Source organism: Maylandia zebra, linkage group LG12, assembly GCF_041146795.1.
Source record: "Maylandia zebra isolate NMK-2024a linkage group LG12, Mzebra_GT3a, whole genome shotgun sequence".
Classification (NCBI taxonomy): domain Eukaryota; kingdom Metazoa; phylum Chordata; class Actinopteri; order Cichliformes; family Cichlidae; genus Maylandia; species Maylandia zebra.
Window position 1 is genome coordinate 37,201,836 of NC_135178.1, and position 20,187 is coordinate 37,222,022.

The 20,187-nt window shown below is 41.2% G+C and overlaps 1 protein-coding gene across 8 annotated transcripts in view; it reads left to right on the forward strand.

Annotated features, from left to right (window-relative positions):
• The first annotated feature begins 2,101 nt into the window (after window positions 1-2,101).
• Window positions 2,102-20,187, forward strand: part of slc4a4a (solute carrier family 4 member 4a) — a 64,798-nt gene continuing 46,712 nt past the window's right edge. For 2 of the 8 annotated variants that reach the window (XM_012920355.5, XM_012920354.4), the window contains exons 1-2: window positions 7,839-8,411; window positions 16,778-16,951. In XM_012920355.5, the coding sequence (XP_012775809.1) occupies window positions 8,204-8,411; window positions 16,778-16,951 (382 nt within the window). In that variant the 5' untranslated portion in view covers window positions 7,839-8,203. Of the gene's footprint in view, window positions 2,262-2,286; window positions 2,340-2,768; window positions 2,858-7,838; window positions 8,412-16,777; window positions 16,952-20,187 lie in introns of those variants that run through there. The other 6 variants (XM_004555636.5, XM_004555634.6, XM_012920356.5 and 3 more) reach the window with 5 other exon arrangements.

The window sequence follows — 20,187 nt, forward strand, 5'->3', positions numbered from 1 at the left end:
TGACTTAATAATTAGAGATTTCGAGTTGTGTATTTTGAAAGTTTTACTCAGAGGGATACAAAGCTAAATGTTCAAGGACTGAATCCATACCTTATGTCTGCCTTAGTTAACAATTTCAACTTGTCCCTAGTTTTGTTTTTACACCGACAAAAACTGGCAAAGGTGATGACAATTGTTTCTCTATTTCCAAATTAAATATTCACCTTTTCCTGGAAAGTCAGGTCTGTGTGGAATGTTAATAAAACTCCTTTTACCCCATGGCTGGCCACCAGATTCTGCATAAATAGTCTGGAAACATTAACCAGTTTGTTCTGCCTTTCTTTTCTTAAATGTGCACAATTGAAACTTGGTGCTGATGGATTTCCTGCTCTCAGTAGCTTTATTGTCTCTGGAAACCATTTTGGTTATCAATGATTCTTTAGTCCAAAAGAATTTGGGAGGGATGCAAAGCTAAATGTTCAAGGATACACTGAGTCCACACTCAATGTCTGCCTTATCGCTTCAAACCAGCTGTCGCCTGTCATCTCAAGGACAGGAGACCTCAGTTTTATCAGTGCTGCTGGGACCAGGTGGTTGACAGCACATGTTTTGGATACTGTGGTTTTGCAGCGTGGCCCACCTTGGATTTGGTCTGTGCTGCCACATCCCACAGATGCTCCTTTGGGATCTGGCAAAGATGGGTCAAGACTTGACCCTCAAGCTATTCCTGAGCAGACTGACCTGCTGGGCTATGTTGCTGATGTAGGACAGTGACAGTTTGAGTCACTCGAGCTATTGTCTTACTTTAACATTGCAAGTATTTGGTGTATTTAACTGTTACGTGGGTTGCAAACCAAGAAAAGACCTTAGTGAACAGTTTTCTGAACCACAGCAGATGATAAGATAAGAGTTTTGATTTAGAATGGGAGACTTTAGGCTTTAGACTTTAACAGTGGCTCAAACCAAGACACCACAAACAACTATTATTTTTATAACAGGGTAAGCTATAATTAATAATTTCATAGTGTGAGGAAGACTCAGGTAAAAAAGAACCTTCAGCAAAAATAACAAAAACCCTTTTTTTTTCAGCCATGGCATGAAACTTACTTTCCATTTAGTCAAAGGAGCTTGCAAAGAAAAGCGTCTGGTGATGATAATGCTGATATTACAGCCAAGTAAGAAGGTCGACTCAGCCAATCTTGCAATATTTCTTCCAACAGATGGCGCTCTATAGCTGCAGAACTAAGCAGCTTCAGCAGGTGTCCTCTTTAGAAGCTGCAGCTATGCTGAACATTACCGGCATCTAATGAAAGCCAGGGCCGTGCAGAGATGTTTGAAGGGGCGGGGGGGTCAAAGCTAAAGTGATTTCATTATCCACAGTTAACAACCTTGCACTTAATCCATAATAAAGTAATGATAGAAATGTTATAAAATATTGCGTTTATAATTGTTTTTATACTTGAGTAATAACTTTAAAAAATCTATACACATAAAACACGCACAGACACATGCACATACAGTGACATTTTATAGTATATACTGTACGTACTATGGTCAAAAGTTTGCATGATGTTGCTGATCCAGAATCCTTCCCATAGGATTTATTCCTAGTGCTATAATAATAAAGTAATAAGGACAAAATAAATAAATAAATATAAAAGAATGCATTTATGAGGATCCAGTTTGTTTGACTATCCACTCTGTGCAAACCCTAAAAAAAAAAAAAAACTTGGGGCACCCATCAGGAAAGGGGCAGGTGCTCTGCTACCCCCCTCTGCAAGTGCCTGATGAAAGCATCCACAGATTGTTATGTGAGCCAAAAGTATGTCCAATAGTAATAAGTTAAACGTGATTTCAGAAAGTACAGATTACCAGATTTTGAAGTATTTACTAATTTCGGAGTATCTAATTGAATGATTTAAATCCAATGTCGCTCTTTTTGTGCGTGATTTTAGTTCGGACAGACTTTACTGCGAATATCCGCGTGCGTTCCAACATCGTGCCCGCGCGGTCAAACCGCGCAATGGTTCAGCTGGAGCAAAAACAAAGCTGGGGGAAAAACAGGACGGTGCAGCGGAGGGGCAGTTTGACCTCCCACCGGAGGAGTGGCGTTGAAGGAAGGATGGTCCAGGAGATAGAGGCTGCACGCTGAGCGCAGCTGCTGTCACAATGCCACATTCAAACTTACTCTAAGAAGTGGGAGCAGTACCTCTTATCTGCATGCCAGCGAAGGAGGGACAATAAGAACCAAAGACACAAAGCCAAAGATCAATAACACAGAGGTAAGTCCGCAGCTCCAGTTTCACTTTAGACAGCGGAACGTGTTCCGGCCTCGTGTACATGCGTAAAAAGACGCCTTGGTACGAAATCAGCTTTGTTTTCTTTTCATTTTTCTGCAGGTGTCTTCAGGAGCCGGTAGACTTTTTCTTGCTTTTTGTGACTTTATATGCTCAACTTGGTAAATTATCACAATACTCAAGAGTGGGCTGCGCGTAAAATGCGCAGCTGTTGTTTTGGTCAGGCCGTTTGCTCGTTCAACTTGATTTGATGGTGTTTTCTGGGAGCCAAAGGGTCTGCACACAAGTGCAAAGTTAATGAAGTCCGCTTGTTTGATCTTTCGGTGTGAATGTCAGCACCATATGTTGCATTTTTCCTGCGTTGTGATTTTAAGTCTAACCTTTGCTAAACTTTTACAGCGGCAGCAGCACATGTAGCACATTGTTGTGATTCCTGTGTGTAAGACTTGTCCGTGAAAGCAGGGAAATCACCTCTCTGTGTTACTTTGTCAGGTCAAACATCAGCAGCCGCTCGCTCCTCTGATCCGCTCTACTCAGCAGGGAGATTTATCGCACGCTGAAGAGATGAGTGGCACCAAGAAGTAAGTGATCCCGTCAGACGCTTTTTCACAGCATAGTTAAGACATTTTATATATTAAGATTGATTCGAACACACGTGTGTGAAAAAAAGCTGCTGATCCTTGTGAGCAATTACGATGTTTTGATTTAAAAAGTAAAAGCGTAAAAACAGGCGTTTAATTTGTTCTTTTAGTCTCTGCCTTTCAGATTCATTTAAAATAAGAAACCTGTCAGTCAATTTGAGCGTAGCTCCCATAATAAATATCACATGTCGAGGCAGGACAGTCGTCCATTAACAAAGGCCCAGCCCTTTAAGGTCAGTTTAGGTTTAAAGATGTGAAAGTGTAAGCTCTGACACACATGATTCTGTCACCTAACGTGCAATTGTTTGGATGGTGAAGCTACTTTAAACACACCGCCTATATTTCTCTGATAAATATTAATCACAGAATATATTGGATATATTGATCTATCTTTGTATTTTAAAAACATTTGGAAGGTTTTTGAAATAACTGTAGAAACCCAGATCTTGGTGTGGCTTTATGATGGGGTTTTTCAAGGTTGCAATTAGAAACCCAATAAAGAACACAAAGAAGAAAGAAGAACACAGAGACGATAAAAGCAAAGCTTATTACAGTTAATCAATCTGATCAAAAATGAATCACAAAAAGTGTCTGAATATCTTTTGTTTGTTCCATCACAAAGATTGGAGCCATAATTTCAACATCCATCAGCACCTGCGTTTATTTAGACACCACACTTGAATCTTCAGGTGTGATAGCTGCCAAAAAACTATCCTTTTACTGCACAACCACCCTTTTGGCTTTCAGAGTGATGACTTTTACTTCGCCCTAGTTGTTGTTAGTTGTTGTTAGGTGTTGTAGGGAGATTTTCCTTTACAAATCTGACCAGAGGTCAGAGATACTCGATACATGACCTGCATGCATTTTTTCATTTCTCACGTGAGCAGATGCCGTCAGCCACAACACAACGTGGATGCCTTTAGGCTGTTTGATGTTTCCATGGTTTGGAGACACAGACAGAGAGTGCACGCTACATGCAGGTTGTAGTGAAGACAGAGAGACTGATAAGTTATCTGTGAAGGGACAGATTGCACCAATGTAAGTGCAAAGTTACAGCCCTCTAGGTTCTGATTGCTTGTACAGTTTTAATAGGGTTGTTTCAAGGTTTAGTTACTAATCTTTAACATATGCAAAGTGTCAATTATTGATTAATGAAACTTGCATAAGGGTTCATGTGATTTGCATTTTAGGTGCATTTATTCTCCATTTGTTCTAACTGGAGAGCTAGCATAGCATTATTTTAGCAGAACTTCCATTAAAAGCAAAGGTAATGGAAAGCTTTCTATGTTAGCAGCAGACTCGGAGCAGATCAGGTTCAAGGTCAAGTCCTGAACTTTTGTTGTATGAAAGAAGGAACATCTGTTGAAGTGCTGCCCAATAAAAGTTATGTAAAGGTGGACGAAGTGTATCGTCTTCTGCACTTTTTGGTAATATTGTTTTTCCCCCTTTTGGTCTCATAAGCCGCCACACATTCTTTTTACAAAGATGATTTCTTACTATAAACTTGACTGGAATCAGACTCTGCCTGTCACTTTTGGTTTAAATGAGTTCATTATGAACTATAAGTCACTCACTTGTTAAATACAATAAGACTCGTGTTTCTAAATAGCAAAGCATATGACAGAAGATGCAAAGAATGTACCTTTATGAACTCATGAGATCACATGACATGAGACTGGTCTTTAAGTCAACTTGGAAAAGTCTGAAAAGTTAAGACTGTACAGAAAAAAAACAACACATCCTTTCAGCAGAGGAATCAGTGAATGTTTGGATTGCTTGTTTTTCATTATGCACTTTAAATCTGTCAGATTATGTTTAACCCAGTACTAAAAGGTGAGGCTCAAAGGTTTTGGTTTCATATCATGCACACAAAATATGAAGCCAGATATCTATTAAACCTTTACCTCTTAAAACTCTAGAGTTAGGGTAGAAGCAGATACAAGACAGAGTTTTTAGTTTTTTATAACACGAGGTCGTTTCTTCTTCTCTTATGTTAAATTTAGTGCAGGCATGTGTGGGCGGTCAGCCGAGGCCGAATGGAGTTTTGCATGTTATGTCCTTGGTTGTTCCATAGGTGGCAATGAAGGAAGTGGGAACGGCAGCATTAGCAGGAAAACCAGTGAAGTGCAGAGATACAAAACCACAGCTTTAGCTGTGACTGAAACTTAGTGTTATTTTAAAGCTCTTAAGAAGTTGACTCAGGCACATCAAAACTCCAGTTTGTTCTTTAACCGGTAAAACCACAAACCAGGCTGCATGGGCATGGCAAAGGGCACCAATTAAGAAACAGTTTATGCTAAATTAAAGAAATATAGGAAGTTAAATCAACCAGTGTGCATGTGTAGTTAGTGCAGTCAGGAGCAAGCAAACGCTGAAGCAGTGTCTCAGGGAAGAGGGCACCACAGGAACTGAAGTCTGAGGGCTGCTGTGAGGCACAGGTGCACTGCGCCCAGGTGTGCTGGCGTATTGATTGAGAACAAATAACAACTTCTCTGCAATACCTGTGGCGAGACACACAGACAGGCAGAAAAGGATGGCGGGGCGAAGGAGCCCATCACACAGCCTTTATCTGAATATTAGGTAATATCACCAAATCCTGGATAAGAGACTCTGTAACTCAGATCATTTGGTGGATTGTTGCAAACACACACTTCTTCCTGCCCTGGCTTTATAACTTTGCCTAACAAGAGAAAAAGTAAACATGTTATTTTATATGCATGATAATTACACAGCACAACACATTAATGAGTCTCCTGACAGTTCTGTAGCTGACCTTTACCCTCTGAGCCCTCTCATCCCCAAACTGTCAAACCTTCTGTGACCTAAACCCCTCAAAATGTTGAAAACGTCCTTAAAGGTGCTGTTGTTATTTATCTGATATTGCCTAAATACACAGAATAACCAAATGTAGATCATTAATATATTTCCTGTCTTGGGGGCTTCAACGTCCGTTACCTGAGGCTCTGCTGATCATTTTTTAAGATTACTGTTACAGAAAAAGGTGCTTTCATTTCCAATAGCTCAAAATGACGTCTACAGAGCGCCTGTTTTATGTACGCCTGTTTACAACACCTTAAACGTTCGATCTGAAAGTATGCCCCGCTGAAACAATGCTGCTAACTTAAAGAAAATTAGCTTGTTAGTGTTTTCTCATCTTTTAGCGTGTTTGTTCTTTTGGTTAGAAACTGAGTAGAAATAGATTTCTCAAAGAACGCCTCATAATCTTTTCAAATGTCACTCTGACCTTTCGACAACGGAAGACAACATTTCGTTGATGTGCAGAAAAGGCAAGAAATCCTATTTGAAAAGCTGCAAGAAGAGATTTCAGACATTTTCTTTTTTCTTTATAATCAATTAATTAGTGGAAGAAACGGATGTTAAATGAATTCAATATTTTATTGCTTTGCAGGTAACAGTTAGGAGGCTTTTAAATTCTGCAGACAGATTGGAAAAAATTGGACTGTTTCTTTGCAAAACACATGAAACAGTCTGTGTCTGCATTAAAACCTCTAAAACGACTGGTGTTGTTTTCACAGCAGCAGCAGATGTTTTGTTTGAACTTGAAGCTTTTTAAGGGCTTAAAAAGATTCAGAATCTGACTGAACTGATGAGGAAAGATTTGTGTTTAAGGAAAGCATTATGTCATGCTTTTATCATCTGTTTCCATCCTGTTTATCATGCAAAGGCACCAATTCCCAACAATCACAACAAGATGTGTCACACAGTCTGTCCAATGTTAGACAGAAAGCTCCCACAGAGACTTTCCCTTTTGAGCAGCACAAACAACGGCAAAGAAAAGGCCAGTTATAACAGGAAGTGGCCTCCACCTGAAGCAGGTTAAGGGCGGGGCATCCAGAAACTTTTTATTAATTGACAGAATATTTAATTTTTACATGATTTTTACAGTGAACTGACAGTTCTATAGTAGGCAGTGCACTTTCTGGTATTTAATTGTTATCCAACTTTTTTGCTTTGGTATTGGACGGGGAGTCACCATCAAGAAAAACTGTAAAACTTGAAAATACAGGTTTAAAATTCATGTCCTCCTTCATGTTTTCCTAAGCCGCTCAGTGGCCCAGGTTGGAGTCTTTGGTGGGCCAATTCTGGCCCCTGCACCTGATGTTTGGCACAGGCTTTCTGTCACTTTTCAACTGAAAAAATCATTAAGTGAACCTTGAAGATCTTAGTGATGAAAAGCGAATTTTAATAGACTGTTAAAACGACCGAATTCTGCACCCCTACTTAATTTTATCAGTTCAAAAGTCTTCGATCGGTCGTGTTAACAGACAGAACGACATGCACACAAAAGAATTGTCCTGGAAAAAAAATACTCAGAAATCTTTTGATTAAAACAAACGACATCAAAGTTTTTACCAGGAAGAAAAGCACACTGTAGGACAAACGAGGGTGTGAGGACGCTTGTGAATTATGAGGAAGATCTGGAACTTATAACTGTGAATGTTTTTGTGTGTGTGTAAAAAAACCCCCCCAAAAAACAGAGAGTTGAGCTTAAAGACAGCAAAGTTTTTATTTCTGCTGTTGCTCGTCTTGCATAACTGGCAGTACATACTGTAAAGATCAGTATAAAATCTAGAAGGCAAAACCTGTTGTTACCTTCAAGGCAAGTCAGCCTGTAGAGACATTTGAATCCTTTTTTATTGTCAATGTTTGTTGGGAAACAGTTCGGCCCATTTGAGGTAACGTTACGTTTGTGAGGTTCTTGGAGAGTGGCGGAGGCGCCGGTACGCCAGCCTCTTACGGGCTTGTGTGAGTGTGATGTCACTTAAGTAAAGCTGGTGTAATCCTGTAAGGGAGGATGAGTATACAGACATGTGATGGCCCACTTGTTTCTTGGGTGGAGGGTGATGGAGGGGGGGCTGGCAGGCATTACCAAACAGATGGAGAGGCTTTGTAATGTGGGGGCGTGTAACTGATTAGACACAACATTTATTGACGCTCCCTTTGATGGTTTTTCACCTTGATTCTGTTTCTAATCAAAGTCAAGTGAAGCCAAAGTCACATCCGGATTTTACCGGGTTTAAGTCTCGGTCAGTCGGACATTTTTTCGCGCATGTCCAGCGCGGACACTCTGGACATCGTACTCAATTAGAGGACTTCCTGTCCTCCCCTCACCCCCCTCTTCTAGATTAAATCCATTACACCACACTTACCGACTGCACACTTTGTCCTCCGGAAGGACGACGCGTGTTCTCTAAGTTAGGATAGTTTGCTTGCTGAAAATTACATCTCAAGGCGCTGTAACTCTGGAGCCTTTGATGGGTGGAGATGAGCGCCACCAGCAGCACCAGACTGAACCCCAGTCCGAACTTACTGCAAGTGAACGAGCCCAAGCGCTATGGCTCCACGCTGTCGCTGGAGGAAAAGTGTGAACAGTCTTTCTTCCTTTTTTACTACTACAGGATGGAGGATGAGGCGGTGCTGGACCGCGGGGCATCCTTACTCAAGCACCTTTGTGATGAAGAGGAAGTAGAAGGTAAGTTTTACCTGTTGCTCTTTAGTTCTTCTATGTAGCTGCCTAAAAAAAAAGAGAAATAAAATAGATTTTTCCCAGTTTTTAAAACTTCTGAGAGGTTCCTCAGGTTCTGAAGTAAAAAACAATCCCAATTTGCCTAGAAACAATAGTTAACCAAGAAAACAGAATTTTATATATATATGTATATAATTCTTTTTAAGAAGTCCCAAAACACAGGGAGGTCGTTTAGCCTTTTCAAAACTGCCAGTTTCTACTTCCTGCATGTACAACCTGATGCTCAGCTATTCAGCGAGCTGGCAGGAGAAAGATGTGGACCACAGAGCGCGTGACGCTGTGTTTACCTCACTAATCCTGACCTACAGGACAGCGGACAGGAACAGGAAAACCTTTCAGCATTGCCGTCTTTAACATGCGCCAGTTAACAGCTTTAAAACTTTAGAATGAGCTGCATTCTGCTCTCTGCGCTCATTTAGGATTACAGGCAGCCAAGGCCTTTTGTTTTTGTTACATTTTAGATTGTGTCTGTAACAGACGAACTGAAAAATTTTTTATACATGAAAGCTGATTTTAAATTCGAAATGAAGTAAATCTTAAATACTTTAAATCGAGGAACTTCAAAGTATGGCATGCGATCCACCTTGCTATTGTTTTGTGTTGCCCAGGGCCACTAATGAGACATTGGGGTATATTTACGTAATTTAAGTTCATGCCATGAACTAGCTGCACAAAGGAAGACCAATCTTCCCAACACTGACAAATACACCTGGAGTCAAGGAATGTAAGAGCCACCTAACCCGTGGTTAAAAAACTATAAACCTGTTCAATAATGAAAGCTGTCAACATTATAATAATAATAATAATAATAATAATGATGATGATGCAGGGCTCTAGAGTGCGACCAATTTGGTCGCAAATGAGACCAAATTTTTCAGTGGTGCGACTAAAAAAAATATTTGGTTGCACCAGTGCGACCAACTGTTCGGGTAACAAAAAACAAAAAAAAATCTCTGCAATTCTCCGTGTGGTCAACAACAGACACACATTATGCCCCTATTGTGGACTAAACCAATCAGAGATAGTCAGGGGCGGGACCTCTGTGATTGTCCGTGGTCCAGTTGAAAGTGCAGCGTGGATAGAGGGAGGTGAGTAGTTTGAATAAAGCGATATCGATTCATTAAATCCTGAATCGACTTTTAAATATAACTGTGTTTTGTCAGAAACGCCAGATTCTCAGATTAAAGCTCACAAAACTATTTCAACAACAACCAAACAGTAAATGAGAGCAGGTACACGGACTCCACACAAAGACGTAAACACAGACCCGACGCATCAGAATCAGCTTTGTCTTTCTCGGCTTTCTCACCCGACGGCCCGTAGACGGACACGCCATCGGAGCTCAGCGATTCTGATGCGTCGGGTCCGCTCTGTGTTTACGTCTTTTTGCAGGTTTTGTCTCTCTCCAACCAAAATTCACCGAGCCAGCAGCAAAAGAAGCAACAAACTGCGCTTCACATGTGATCAATGTCGTCATGAATTCCCTCTGACTTTTGCTGCTTTGCTTCCACCACGATAAAAATCACACTTCATGCACAGCTCTCTCTCTCTCTCTCTCTCTCTGTACTTCAAGAACAGTTTCTCGTCTCAAATCTCTGTTTTCTGCATTATTCATTCTCTTATTACCCACCAGTCTACTGTTGTTTACAGCGCTGTCGGCCGCTTTTTATTTTATTTTATTTTTTTTCACTTAAATGACCTCGGACAAAAAAAGCCTCATTTCTGTTGTTCAATACTGAAGAAATTTAAACTTAAAATAAAATAGCTTTTATGCAAAATTACAGAATATTGCAGAATATTTTCTGCAATATTCAGAATATTTTTAGCCAGCTCTGACACGGTGCCATCAACCTCTGAATGCTGAAAAAGCACCAGTGTATCCAGAAAACACATTATATGCTGCAATAAATGCCCAAGTGTCCCCTCTCCCCACTGCCTGTCAGCAGCATGCAACAGCAAACAGGCCGTCAGAGGAGCCGAGATGATGATTATGTTTAACATTTTCTACAATATTGACAAAGCACTTTAAGCACAAGTTTGTTAGTTAATAATTTAGAAATGAATATTGTCTGTATGGACTGCAACTTCCTCCCAAAAAATGTGCACATGTAAAACTGCGGTGTTAAGCGATGCTAACAAGTTAGGCGCACCGGTGCGCCCATGGCAAAAAGTTAGTGTAGAGCCCTGTAATGATAATAATAATCTCATGAGTTTTATGTATATTATCAATACACACAGAAGACTTTTCACTTGAAGCTGGAATTGGGAGCAATGTTATTAAAGTGAAGTGAAATTAGGAGTGAAACAAAATAGTGAAAGAAAAATGAAAAACAGCTTCAGCAGTGATTAAATGAAGGAGTGACCGACGGCCTGTCATGGCATCGAAATACATCGAGCGATTGTCCAAACATTTATGGACCTGACTGCATGAACAAGTCATTTTTGAGATCCAAAAGGTCAGTTTCTACATATCCCACTTATTGTACTCTTTGGGGACAGAAGCTCCGCCCACCTGTTATTCAAACCTTCTGTCTGTGAGTGGCATCCAATGAGAAGAAACCTGGCTCATTAAGGTGAGGAGCTCAAACAACCAAGACCCAGAATAAACAACAGAATAATCTACTTTAAAGATGCGTATTTGTTACTGTGAAATCAGTGCTGGAGTTTACACGTCAGTCTCGGATCTGATGGCTACGTTTTGTTTTCCCCCTCTGTGCTGCTCTCTCAGAGGAGCCAAACGGACATACAGCCGGACATATAGTCTCTCCTGCTGCTGAGTCAGCAAAAACAAATCTGTATTCTTTCTGACAAAGAAGCCCAACAATCAACAACACGTTTAAAGGCTGGAGTATTAGTATGCTGTCAGTGCTGTGTGGTGTGCTGCCACTCCCCCCACCACTGGTCTGGCAATGTCCCAGCAGTGCTGTTACTGGGGAAACTGGCTGTAGCCTTGCCTCTCCTCAGAAATCTGGCGAGCTAAACAAACCTCCTGGCAAACACAAGATTTCATTCACTTTGTGCTCATGGGCGACCCCAAAAGAAGTTCTTCTTCCACCCTCCAAAAAAGAACAGGAAGTTGTTTCACAAAGCCGCTCTGGCTCCCTGCAAATCTTCCCTTCCAGCTCCTTGACTTGACTATTTTTTTATTCCTTCGCCTTCATCGCTGTCCTCTCATTCAGCCGCCTCCTTTCTTGTTCTGCTTCGGCCTATGCAAGCGTCTCGTTTTTATCGCTCGTCTCTCAGCTGTAATGGCTCTGTGTTCTTTATTAGCGCCGTCTGTCTCTTTTAGCTACTGTTCAGCCATCTGTGTCTCAGCTTTTCTGTCATGTTGAGTCACAGCAACAGGAAAATCTCCACATTAGTCTCCAAATCCACCATTGATCCAATTGTTTAATTACATAACTGTCATTTATTGACACTTTGAAGTTGCTCATCAAACACAGGTGTTTGAAATGTGTTTTAGTTTCCCTTGTACCTATTGCACTTGATGTATCCAGGTAGGCTGTGTTTCCACTACATTTTAATTTGACACTGAAGATGGAAGCTCACCTGAATTTAAAGCTTGTTTACGACTGCGTCAGGGTTCAAGCTATCTTCTCCTATGCCACCTGTGTTATGTTAAACTGAGCTACCTTGCTCTGCTACACAACTACCAGCATGCCGGCACAGAAATTCACCTAGAAGCAAGTCTTGCCACCCAGCATCATCCCTGCACCCCTGGGCAGTTATTTCATTTTAACAATTTTCAGTGGTCACCAGCCCAAAATACATGCACCGATTAAAAAGAGATTTAAAAAGTTTGATGACTTTGACTCCATCGCAGGGTTTCCCCCACAGCAGGTCTTATCCTGCTACGTTAGGCTGGAGAGACGCAGACTCGGGCAGCTAAGTGAGTTCCTGTTCAGATGCTGGCATCTCCTCTCCTTTCTTTTGTACATGTTCCATAAGAGAAACAAGCATAAAAACATAAATAAATAACAGATCAATAATTAAAAATAGATTTGAACCATTGTTAGCTCTGCCTCGGATTTGCACCCTGTCTAGAGTGTACCCCACCTCTCACCCTGTGGTACCTCTGCGAGGCTCCAGCCCCTGATACTGATAAAGAAGAGAATTGATGGATGGACATGAACTGTAAGGAGGCAGGGGAAGGGCTGATTTTGTGCACAAAGGATGCAAAAGCTGGAAAAAAAATCTCCAGAAGACTGGAAAGAAGTAACAGCTGTTTTTGCCCGTCTGAAACTAAGGAACAGATCAATAATGATCTGCTGCTACAGTAACTTAAACGTGTTAGTGTAACCAAGGCTGCTGGAAGATTTCCCATGATGCACTGAATTCTTCTCTACTCCCTCTTTTCACTCCTGATGCATTTATGTGCCATTACTGCAGGGATGCCATTAACCTTTGTCTTCACTCTCCTGTAGTTTGTGTTGGTCCCTGTCTCTCTGTGTCCCTCTTGTCTCAGTTCTCTTTCCTCCGACCAGTCGTAGTCGATGGCTGTCCCTCCTTGAACATGATTCTCTTAAAAGTCTACTAATTTTAAAATGATGGTCTTCCTCCCCACTGCTGCTGTTCAAACAAGATAAACAAGATACAAAGAGGTATCAACCAAACCACCAGTTTAATAGTTACTTTAGTTTAGCAGTAATTAAATCTAACAACTAACTAAATGCATAACACAAGAATCCAAGGAAGTAAAAACTATATTTAAAGTAAATGACACCAGTCGTCCCTCCATCATATAGCAGGCTTTCTCATTTCTCAACCTGTACTTCCTGTATTTAATAGTTCTGCTTTCAAAGACCCCAAGCACCACGCACAAAACCTTAGGGTGGGCAAAACTTTAGGGTGTCACGAGAGTTTACATTTAGCTGAAGGCTCGTTTCTTAGAGTACATGAATTCTGTTTGGATGTTTCCCCTCCTTGGCACAGGATCCCAGAGTTGTAGATTAATCTTGTGTTTGCATGTTATCATGTAAACATGGGAGTTGTGCCATCTTTGCTGAACCAAAAGCACAGAGGGCAGGAGGTCAGGTGTGGGTGATGGTGGCTCGGTCTCCAGTTTTGTCTTCCTCTGTCTCCGTTTTTATTTCTGTCATGCTTTTTATTCACCACCTCCCACACTGACTTCAGATATGTGGTCTGATTAAGCACATCAAGTTTTTGAGATACCCAGCATTGACGTTTTTAAATATTAATATAACAACACTCCGTGTGGAATTTTAACCAACCATCCATTCTCTTCCACTTATGCTTGTCAGGGTCACGAGGCTGCTGGAGCCTATCCCAGCTGCATTAGGGCGAGAGCCAGGTTCACCCTTGACAGGTTGCCAGTGTGCCGCAGGGCTCGCATAGAGACAGACAACCATTCGCATTCACATTCACACCTGTGGGTAATTTAGTTACCAATTAACCTGTCCCCACCAACTGCATGTTTTGGACTGTGGGAGGAAGCCAGAGTTTAGTTCTGAGAACAAAACAGAAGACCAGAGATGTGTTGAAGCATATTTCTGTCATTTTAGATGAAAAAAAAAAAAAAGAGTTTTAAACAAACCACATCCAGCCGACCCGACGGGCCAAGGAAAGAGCTCAAGCTCTCCTAAAAGTGACGGAGGTAAACGTTGGGGGGCAGCTGTAGATCAGCCCCTGGCTCAGTGTAATATTTGCTCTTCACTCTGTTTGGACGTCATCTGAAAAATGTAATAAATGATCACAGACAGAGGAGCACAACGCCCGACCACCTAAAATAGTCCCCTTGGTTTACAGAAGCCTTCACAGTTGTTGACTTTCTCCGTCCCTGCATCAGCTCGGTGTTGTGAACTGTTGGTGTCACTGAATTTAGATGAATCCCTAAAAATAAAACACAAGGCGTTGTGGTACGAGTGAATAATGAACACTGTTGTGCTTCTAAGAGGTCATTGTTTGTTGTGCTGAGGGGTTCAGCCACTTCCTGGTTGGGTCATGTGCAGTGCTTGGCTCAGCTTCGCCCGACCTGCTCCAAAGGAGACATTTGACACCGATCGCACAGAGCTTTTTGTTCCTGGAGCCCGTTTGATGTTTGCTCTGTGATGTTGCTTTTATTGGGTTTATTGGTGAAAATAATAGATTATATAAAACAGATTGTATTAGCTTAAGTTAAAGGTTTGCAGGTATGAGAGAAGATGATGAGAATTATTCTTATTATTCACATTTTTACTAATTTACTACAAAGAATAAACATCTGAAATGAAAAACAAAAAGTTTTTTGTAAAGTTTTGGTAAACTGGCGTTCATGATTATTTGCTAAGTATTAGTGGCGTTAAACACCAACTAATCTGTTGAAACTGCAAGAAATGAAGCGTGCAGAACTAAATTATTACTCTGTTATCACTAAAGTAGCTTCAGGGGCACTTCCGATGTTTGATGCTATGAAAGAAAGTGTGTCAGGATCAGATTCAAAATTAATAAACTAATTTTATGACCATTTAACTCACAATGTAACACTCAGGTACGTGTGGCTTCAATTCTCACATACCCGCATTAGTAATAAGTTTAAGTTTAGTAACTTATGTAAAAGTTTCTCGCCTTATTCTGCACACGTGTAGATGTACAGTGAAGCCTGCTGGCATGAACCTCACATCCATGCAAATAATATGTTATTAGCATGCAGTATGGTCTGCTTGTCAGCCTGTATACGAGGGATGTAGCCATGCAGTCGGTGGTGGCTTCACTGCAGAGTGTGACTTGATGGCATACTGCTGCCACTGTTACGCTGCTCTGGTGCCATCGCTCTGCTCTGATCCATGTGAGAAAGCTCGAACTGAGGTGAGAAGTGGTCAAGATCAGATCGAGTCCACAGGTTAATGTCTCCAGCAGCTAAGCTCAACGAATATTAATTCTGAAGCAAAAATAAACAGTCGAGATATGCTATAACCCAACTGTAACTGTAAATAAGTGGACGTGGATACATGGCTGGACGGGTGGATGGCAAAATAAACAAAGTGAGCTTTGCTGCTAACGTGCACGGTCAACTTCAGTCCTTCTTCCTCGTCGTTCTTATTGTAGTGATTAAAAACCAGGCTTGGGAAAAATGCTAGAATGCTAAAATGCTATGGTGTGTTGTTAGGGATAAGAGAAATATTTTTAATGTGTATCTGCTCATTATATTGTTTTATGTACTTTAATAAAGGCTTGTAGAGCAAGGCCGCTTTTGACTCCCAAACTAAGTGCTCAGCCAGACTGAAAAACAGGAAGTTTTAGTGCACAGCCATATTAATAGATAAGACACTGAAATGAGGAACTTGCCATATAAGCAATGTTTGAGACTGTGTGATGTGTAAAGTACCAAAATCACACCTATATGAAGCACAGTTTATGATTCTAATGTTAGAGAGCTCTTGCAACTGGCGTTTGAGCTGTGCAGGGGTCTCTCTCTTCCGGAAGATGATTGAATAAAAGAAATGTCAATATTTTAACACACTATGAGTCGGTTTTCTCCGTTCTGTCATGGGGACAAAAGCATCGGGGTTTAATAGTGTTTAGGAAACAGGAAAATATATAAGAAGTTGATCAGAGATGAAGAATTATGGTTAATAAGTTTTCTGTCAGTGATGTTTGATAGTTTAAAATTGTATTATCTAAAGGTCAGAGGCACATCTGCTCCACTGTTAGGCTATGTGTCCTGAACTTCAGCACTTTTGGGTGCCAATATTTGCTTTATTTATCTCAACATTGCATAAAAATTGTATGAACTTCAAAGTCCTACCTTTAAATCTTGTTTGTATTCTAAGATCTACTCTGCACTTCTGAGAAATATGCCCCCGACATATAATATAAATGAAAAAGATGACTATAAATGTCAATATATAAAACTAAAACTGAGCATTGTTAAATAACAGCTGACATGAAGCGAACAAATCCCCTCAGGAAAGCCACCGAACCACACCTGAATTACAAAAATAAAAACCTAAAATTGAATAACTGGTTTTCACTAACCAATAAAAATGGTGGGATGCTTTAACTTTTATCAGCTCCTGAAATGAGGTGTTTGAAAAGCACTGCTTTAACATCTGTGTATGTAGTGCAGACAGTGCATCTGGTTTATTTTAATGCTTTATAACAATGTAACTATTTTCCTCATTTAAATGATTATAACGTGTTGAGCTGAGGGCTGTATTCACAGGGTGACTATGAGCGCACAAGCCTTCATAGATATTCTGGCCTTGTTGTCATTTCTGGAAAGCTCGGACGTTTGTCTTTGCGGTATCATGGCGCTGTGAATTTGTCAGGATGTTGCGTGTCAGAGTTCATCTTCCTTTCTGCTTTATTTACAGGTCACCACACCATTTACATCGGCGTGCACGTGCCCAAGAGCTATCGACGTCGGAGGCGTCACCGCCGGAAAACCGGCCACAAGGACAGAAAGGAGAAGTTGATGGAGAATGTCTTTGACAAGTCGGAGACAGAAAACAACGACGAGGCCAGCAACAGCATCCTCAAACCTCTCAGTAAGTTCTGATGGACTCGGTGTCAGGCCTGATTAGAGTTCACGTCTGTCTTTGCTGAAGGCTGCTCTCTTTTCCAGAGAAAAACGCTTCTGTGACTCTGCGTGACCTGAGCAAAGTTGCTGAGTCCACTTAGTGGCCAGAAATAGCTTTGTATGTCCTGCTAAGTGACAAGTCTGCCTCGACAGAGGACAGTGAATTTCTTAGGAAGTCGTGGTTGTGAAGATGCGAATGCAGTAGTGCTGAATCGTCCCGTGGCTTTGTCATAATTTTAGACAGGAATATGTCTGTTTTGGGTATACGGTAGCATGTATGTTGTATGTGCTGGTGTTTGTTTTTTGGTTGCCTTAACCTTCTTAGGAGTGTAAAGTGCAAAACGCCCTCAGGCTGCTGAGATCAGTGGATGCTCAGACAACCAGCTCTGGCCAGTTGTGAGGAAACCAATAGAAGAGGCGGGTTATACTGGGTGACATAAGTATAAGCAAAGCTCTTAATGGTATCAGTATTTTTCTCGGTCATTGCCGTGTTCAAGTTAAAGTTTCAGGTCAAGTAAGACTAAAATCCTTCTGGCACCAGAAACCTTTAGTGATGTATTCAGTCACAAAGAGAAAAGCTCACGACTTAGTCAAGTGAACAAACTGAAAGGAAGCTCAGTGTTTTCGTCGAACTGCATGAACAGTTTGGTGAAGATGGGACTCTCCTGGCAGTTTTTGGAGAAACAGAGCATCATAACGCTGATGAGTCCTCGTGAAAACAGCTTAAGATGTTCTTGTGTTCTGCCAAGTCGTATAATGAGGCAGACCGCTGTCATTTCCAGAGAATGATGCAATTTTACACATGCCTGCATGCGCGTGATGTGACAAGAGGACTAAAGTGTGCCAAAACTGGATTTCACAGTGTGCCCACATCACTCCATGAGAGGGATTTTCATAAATCCAATCACAGAATAGATTACAGCCGGCCCATCTGGTTGGTGCTGGTCACTGTCCACATGCATGTTTAGCAAAAACTGTGTTTTTTTTGGTTTCTGGGATATTTTTTAAATTACAGTTAGGAGTATTGAACAGCATGGGGCTGAAGTCAACTGTAACTGGCTTTTATAGTGTATGAATTCATTTTTTTGGTATGTTTGTTTAGTAAGAGCTTTGTGTTTTTATTTGTTTATTGCAAGTAGAGGATGTGTCATGTATTAAAGTCTATGATTATTCATCATCAGTGATAGCTCACCAATCAGTAATACATGTTTCATATGGTAAATGGCCTGTATTTGTACAGCGCTTTACTCGTCCCTAAGGACCCCAAAGTGCTTTACACAACCAGTCATCCACCCATTCACACACTGGTGATGGCAGCTACATTGTAGCCACAGCCACCCTGGGGCGCACTGACAGAGGCGAGGCTGCCGGACACTGGCGCCACCGGGCCCTCTGACCACCACCAGTAGGCAACGGGTGAAGTGTCTCGCCCAAGGACACAACGACCGAGACTGTCCAAGCCGGGGCTCGAACCGGCAACCTTCAGATTACAAGGCGAACTCCCAACTCTTGAGCCACAATCGCCCTCGTATAAGTTCTAATTCGTGAAAGGGAAGGCTGTGTTTTTGTTCCTAAAACTCTCTGGTGCTGTCGGCGCCTCGATGGAGGAACAGATGAAACCTTACGCACTCTGATTTGTTGATTTGACCACTAATAAAATGTCCGTTTTATTAGCGGTCAACACTGTTTGCTGTGTGGAACACCACAAACGCAGAGCATACGGTACAGTTGGTGTTGTTGTACAATCGGCTGTTCTTATGTTTTATTGTACGTAAACAGACTTTTGCACATTGTGTTGATGTGCTCCATTTACTACTACACGCGAAAAGTCTCTCTTTTTAAAGTTATGAGCTGATTACTTCATAGATGAGTGCCAATTGTAACGTCAAGCTTAGCTGCATATATGAGTAACTTTCAGATTTCATTGTCGTCATAGTGAAATAACATGAAATATTCTCTGATCGATAGACTACAGGTAGGGGTGGGCGGTATAAATGGTATACGGTCGAAGCGATATGAATTTGGCCAACTGTAGAGATTTTGACTATACCGCTCTACCGCGATAGCGCATGTTGATGATGTCATCAAGCTGCACCTGTTTTGGTTGAAAGCATTGCCACTGTCACTACCCGATCTGTACCGAAAACCCGATCGGTACCACGCATGTGCAAATCTTACCTCACTTCCTCTCTTTGCCAACACTGCGACATTTAATGTATTGGAATGACACGGTCAGCGCCCAGTTAGCTGCTAGCATTTCTCGACAGCTCTGCCTCCTTTTCGACTGCCCGGGACATTTAAATAATGGATACCTCGTATACAAACAAATTCAGGCTTTTCTCCTCAACAGAGAGTGTCCCCCGATTGAACAACGACGCTGTAAAATAAGAAGAATGGCGCCTAATTACAGACTTAATAGTACAGACTTAGTAATGTGCCACGTGAAGATTCATCAGCCAGATTAAGTGTTTACTGATGACTGACAGTGATAGCGGACATCATCATCATTATTCCAATCAATCCTCTCCACACAGAAAAGCTTAAACACACTCGACTATCACTAAATCAAATTTAACACGCACACACAAACACGATTTGTAATGACGCAAATTGATACGATTGATGCATCTACTTAAAATCTTGTACGAGTTCGAATCTTAGTGATCGCAAGGTTAGAGGTCAAAGGTCAAGTTTTCTGAAAATCTTGTGAATGCGATAACTTGAGAGGTTGGAGATGTAGGAATTTGAAATTCATACTGTATCACCGGCCATCGGCAATATTTTTTAATTGATAAAATAACACAAATTACAGGTAATTTTAAACAAAAGGGTAGAGACGGGACAAAAAAAATTAATTACCTTGAGGGTTGATTTCATTCGACATATAGATTAACTACATTCACCGTCAAGCTTATGATCAGTTCTCCTGCAGTCATTTCAGTTTTTTTTATATAATGTCAAATCACAGCAACAGTTGTTTCAAGGTGCTTTATGAAGTAAAGACTCTGCAATAATACAGAGAAAACCCCCAAATCAAACAACATCTTGGAGCAACCACTTGGTGACAACGGGAAGGAAAAACTCCTTTTTAACAGGAAGAAACCTCCGGCAGAACCAGGCTCAGGTGGGAAAACCGCCTGCTGTGACCAGTAGAGGGTGAGGAGAGGGAGACGGGACAAAGACACTATGCTAAAGAGACCCTAA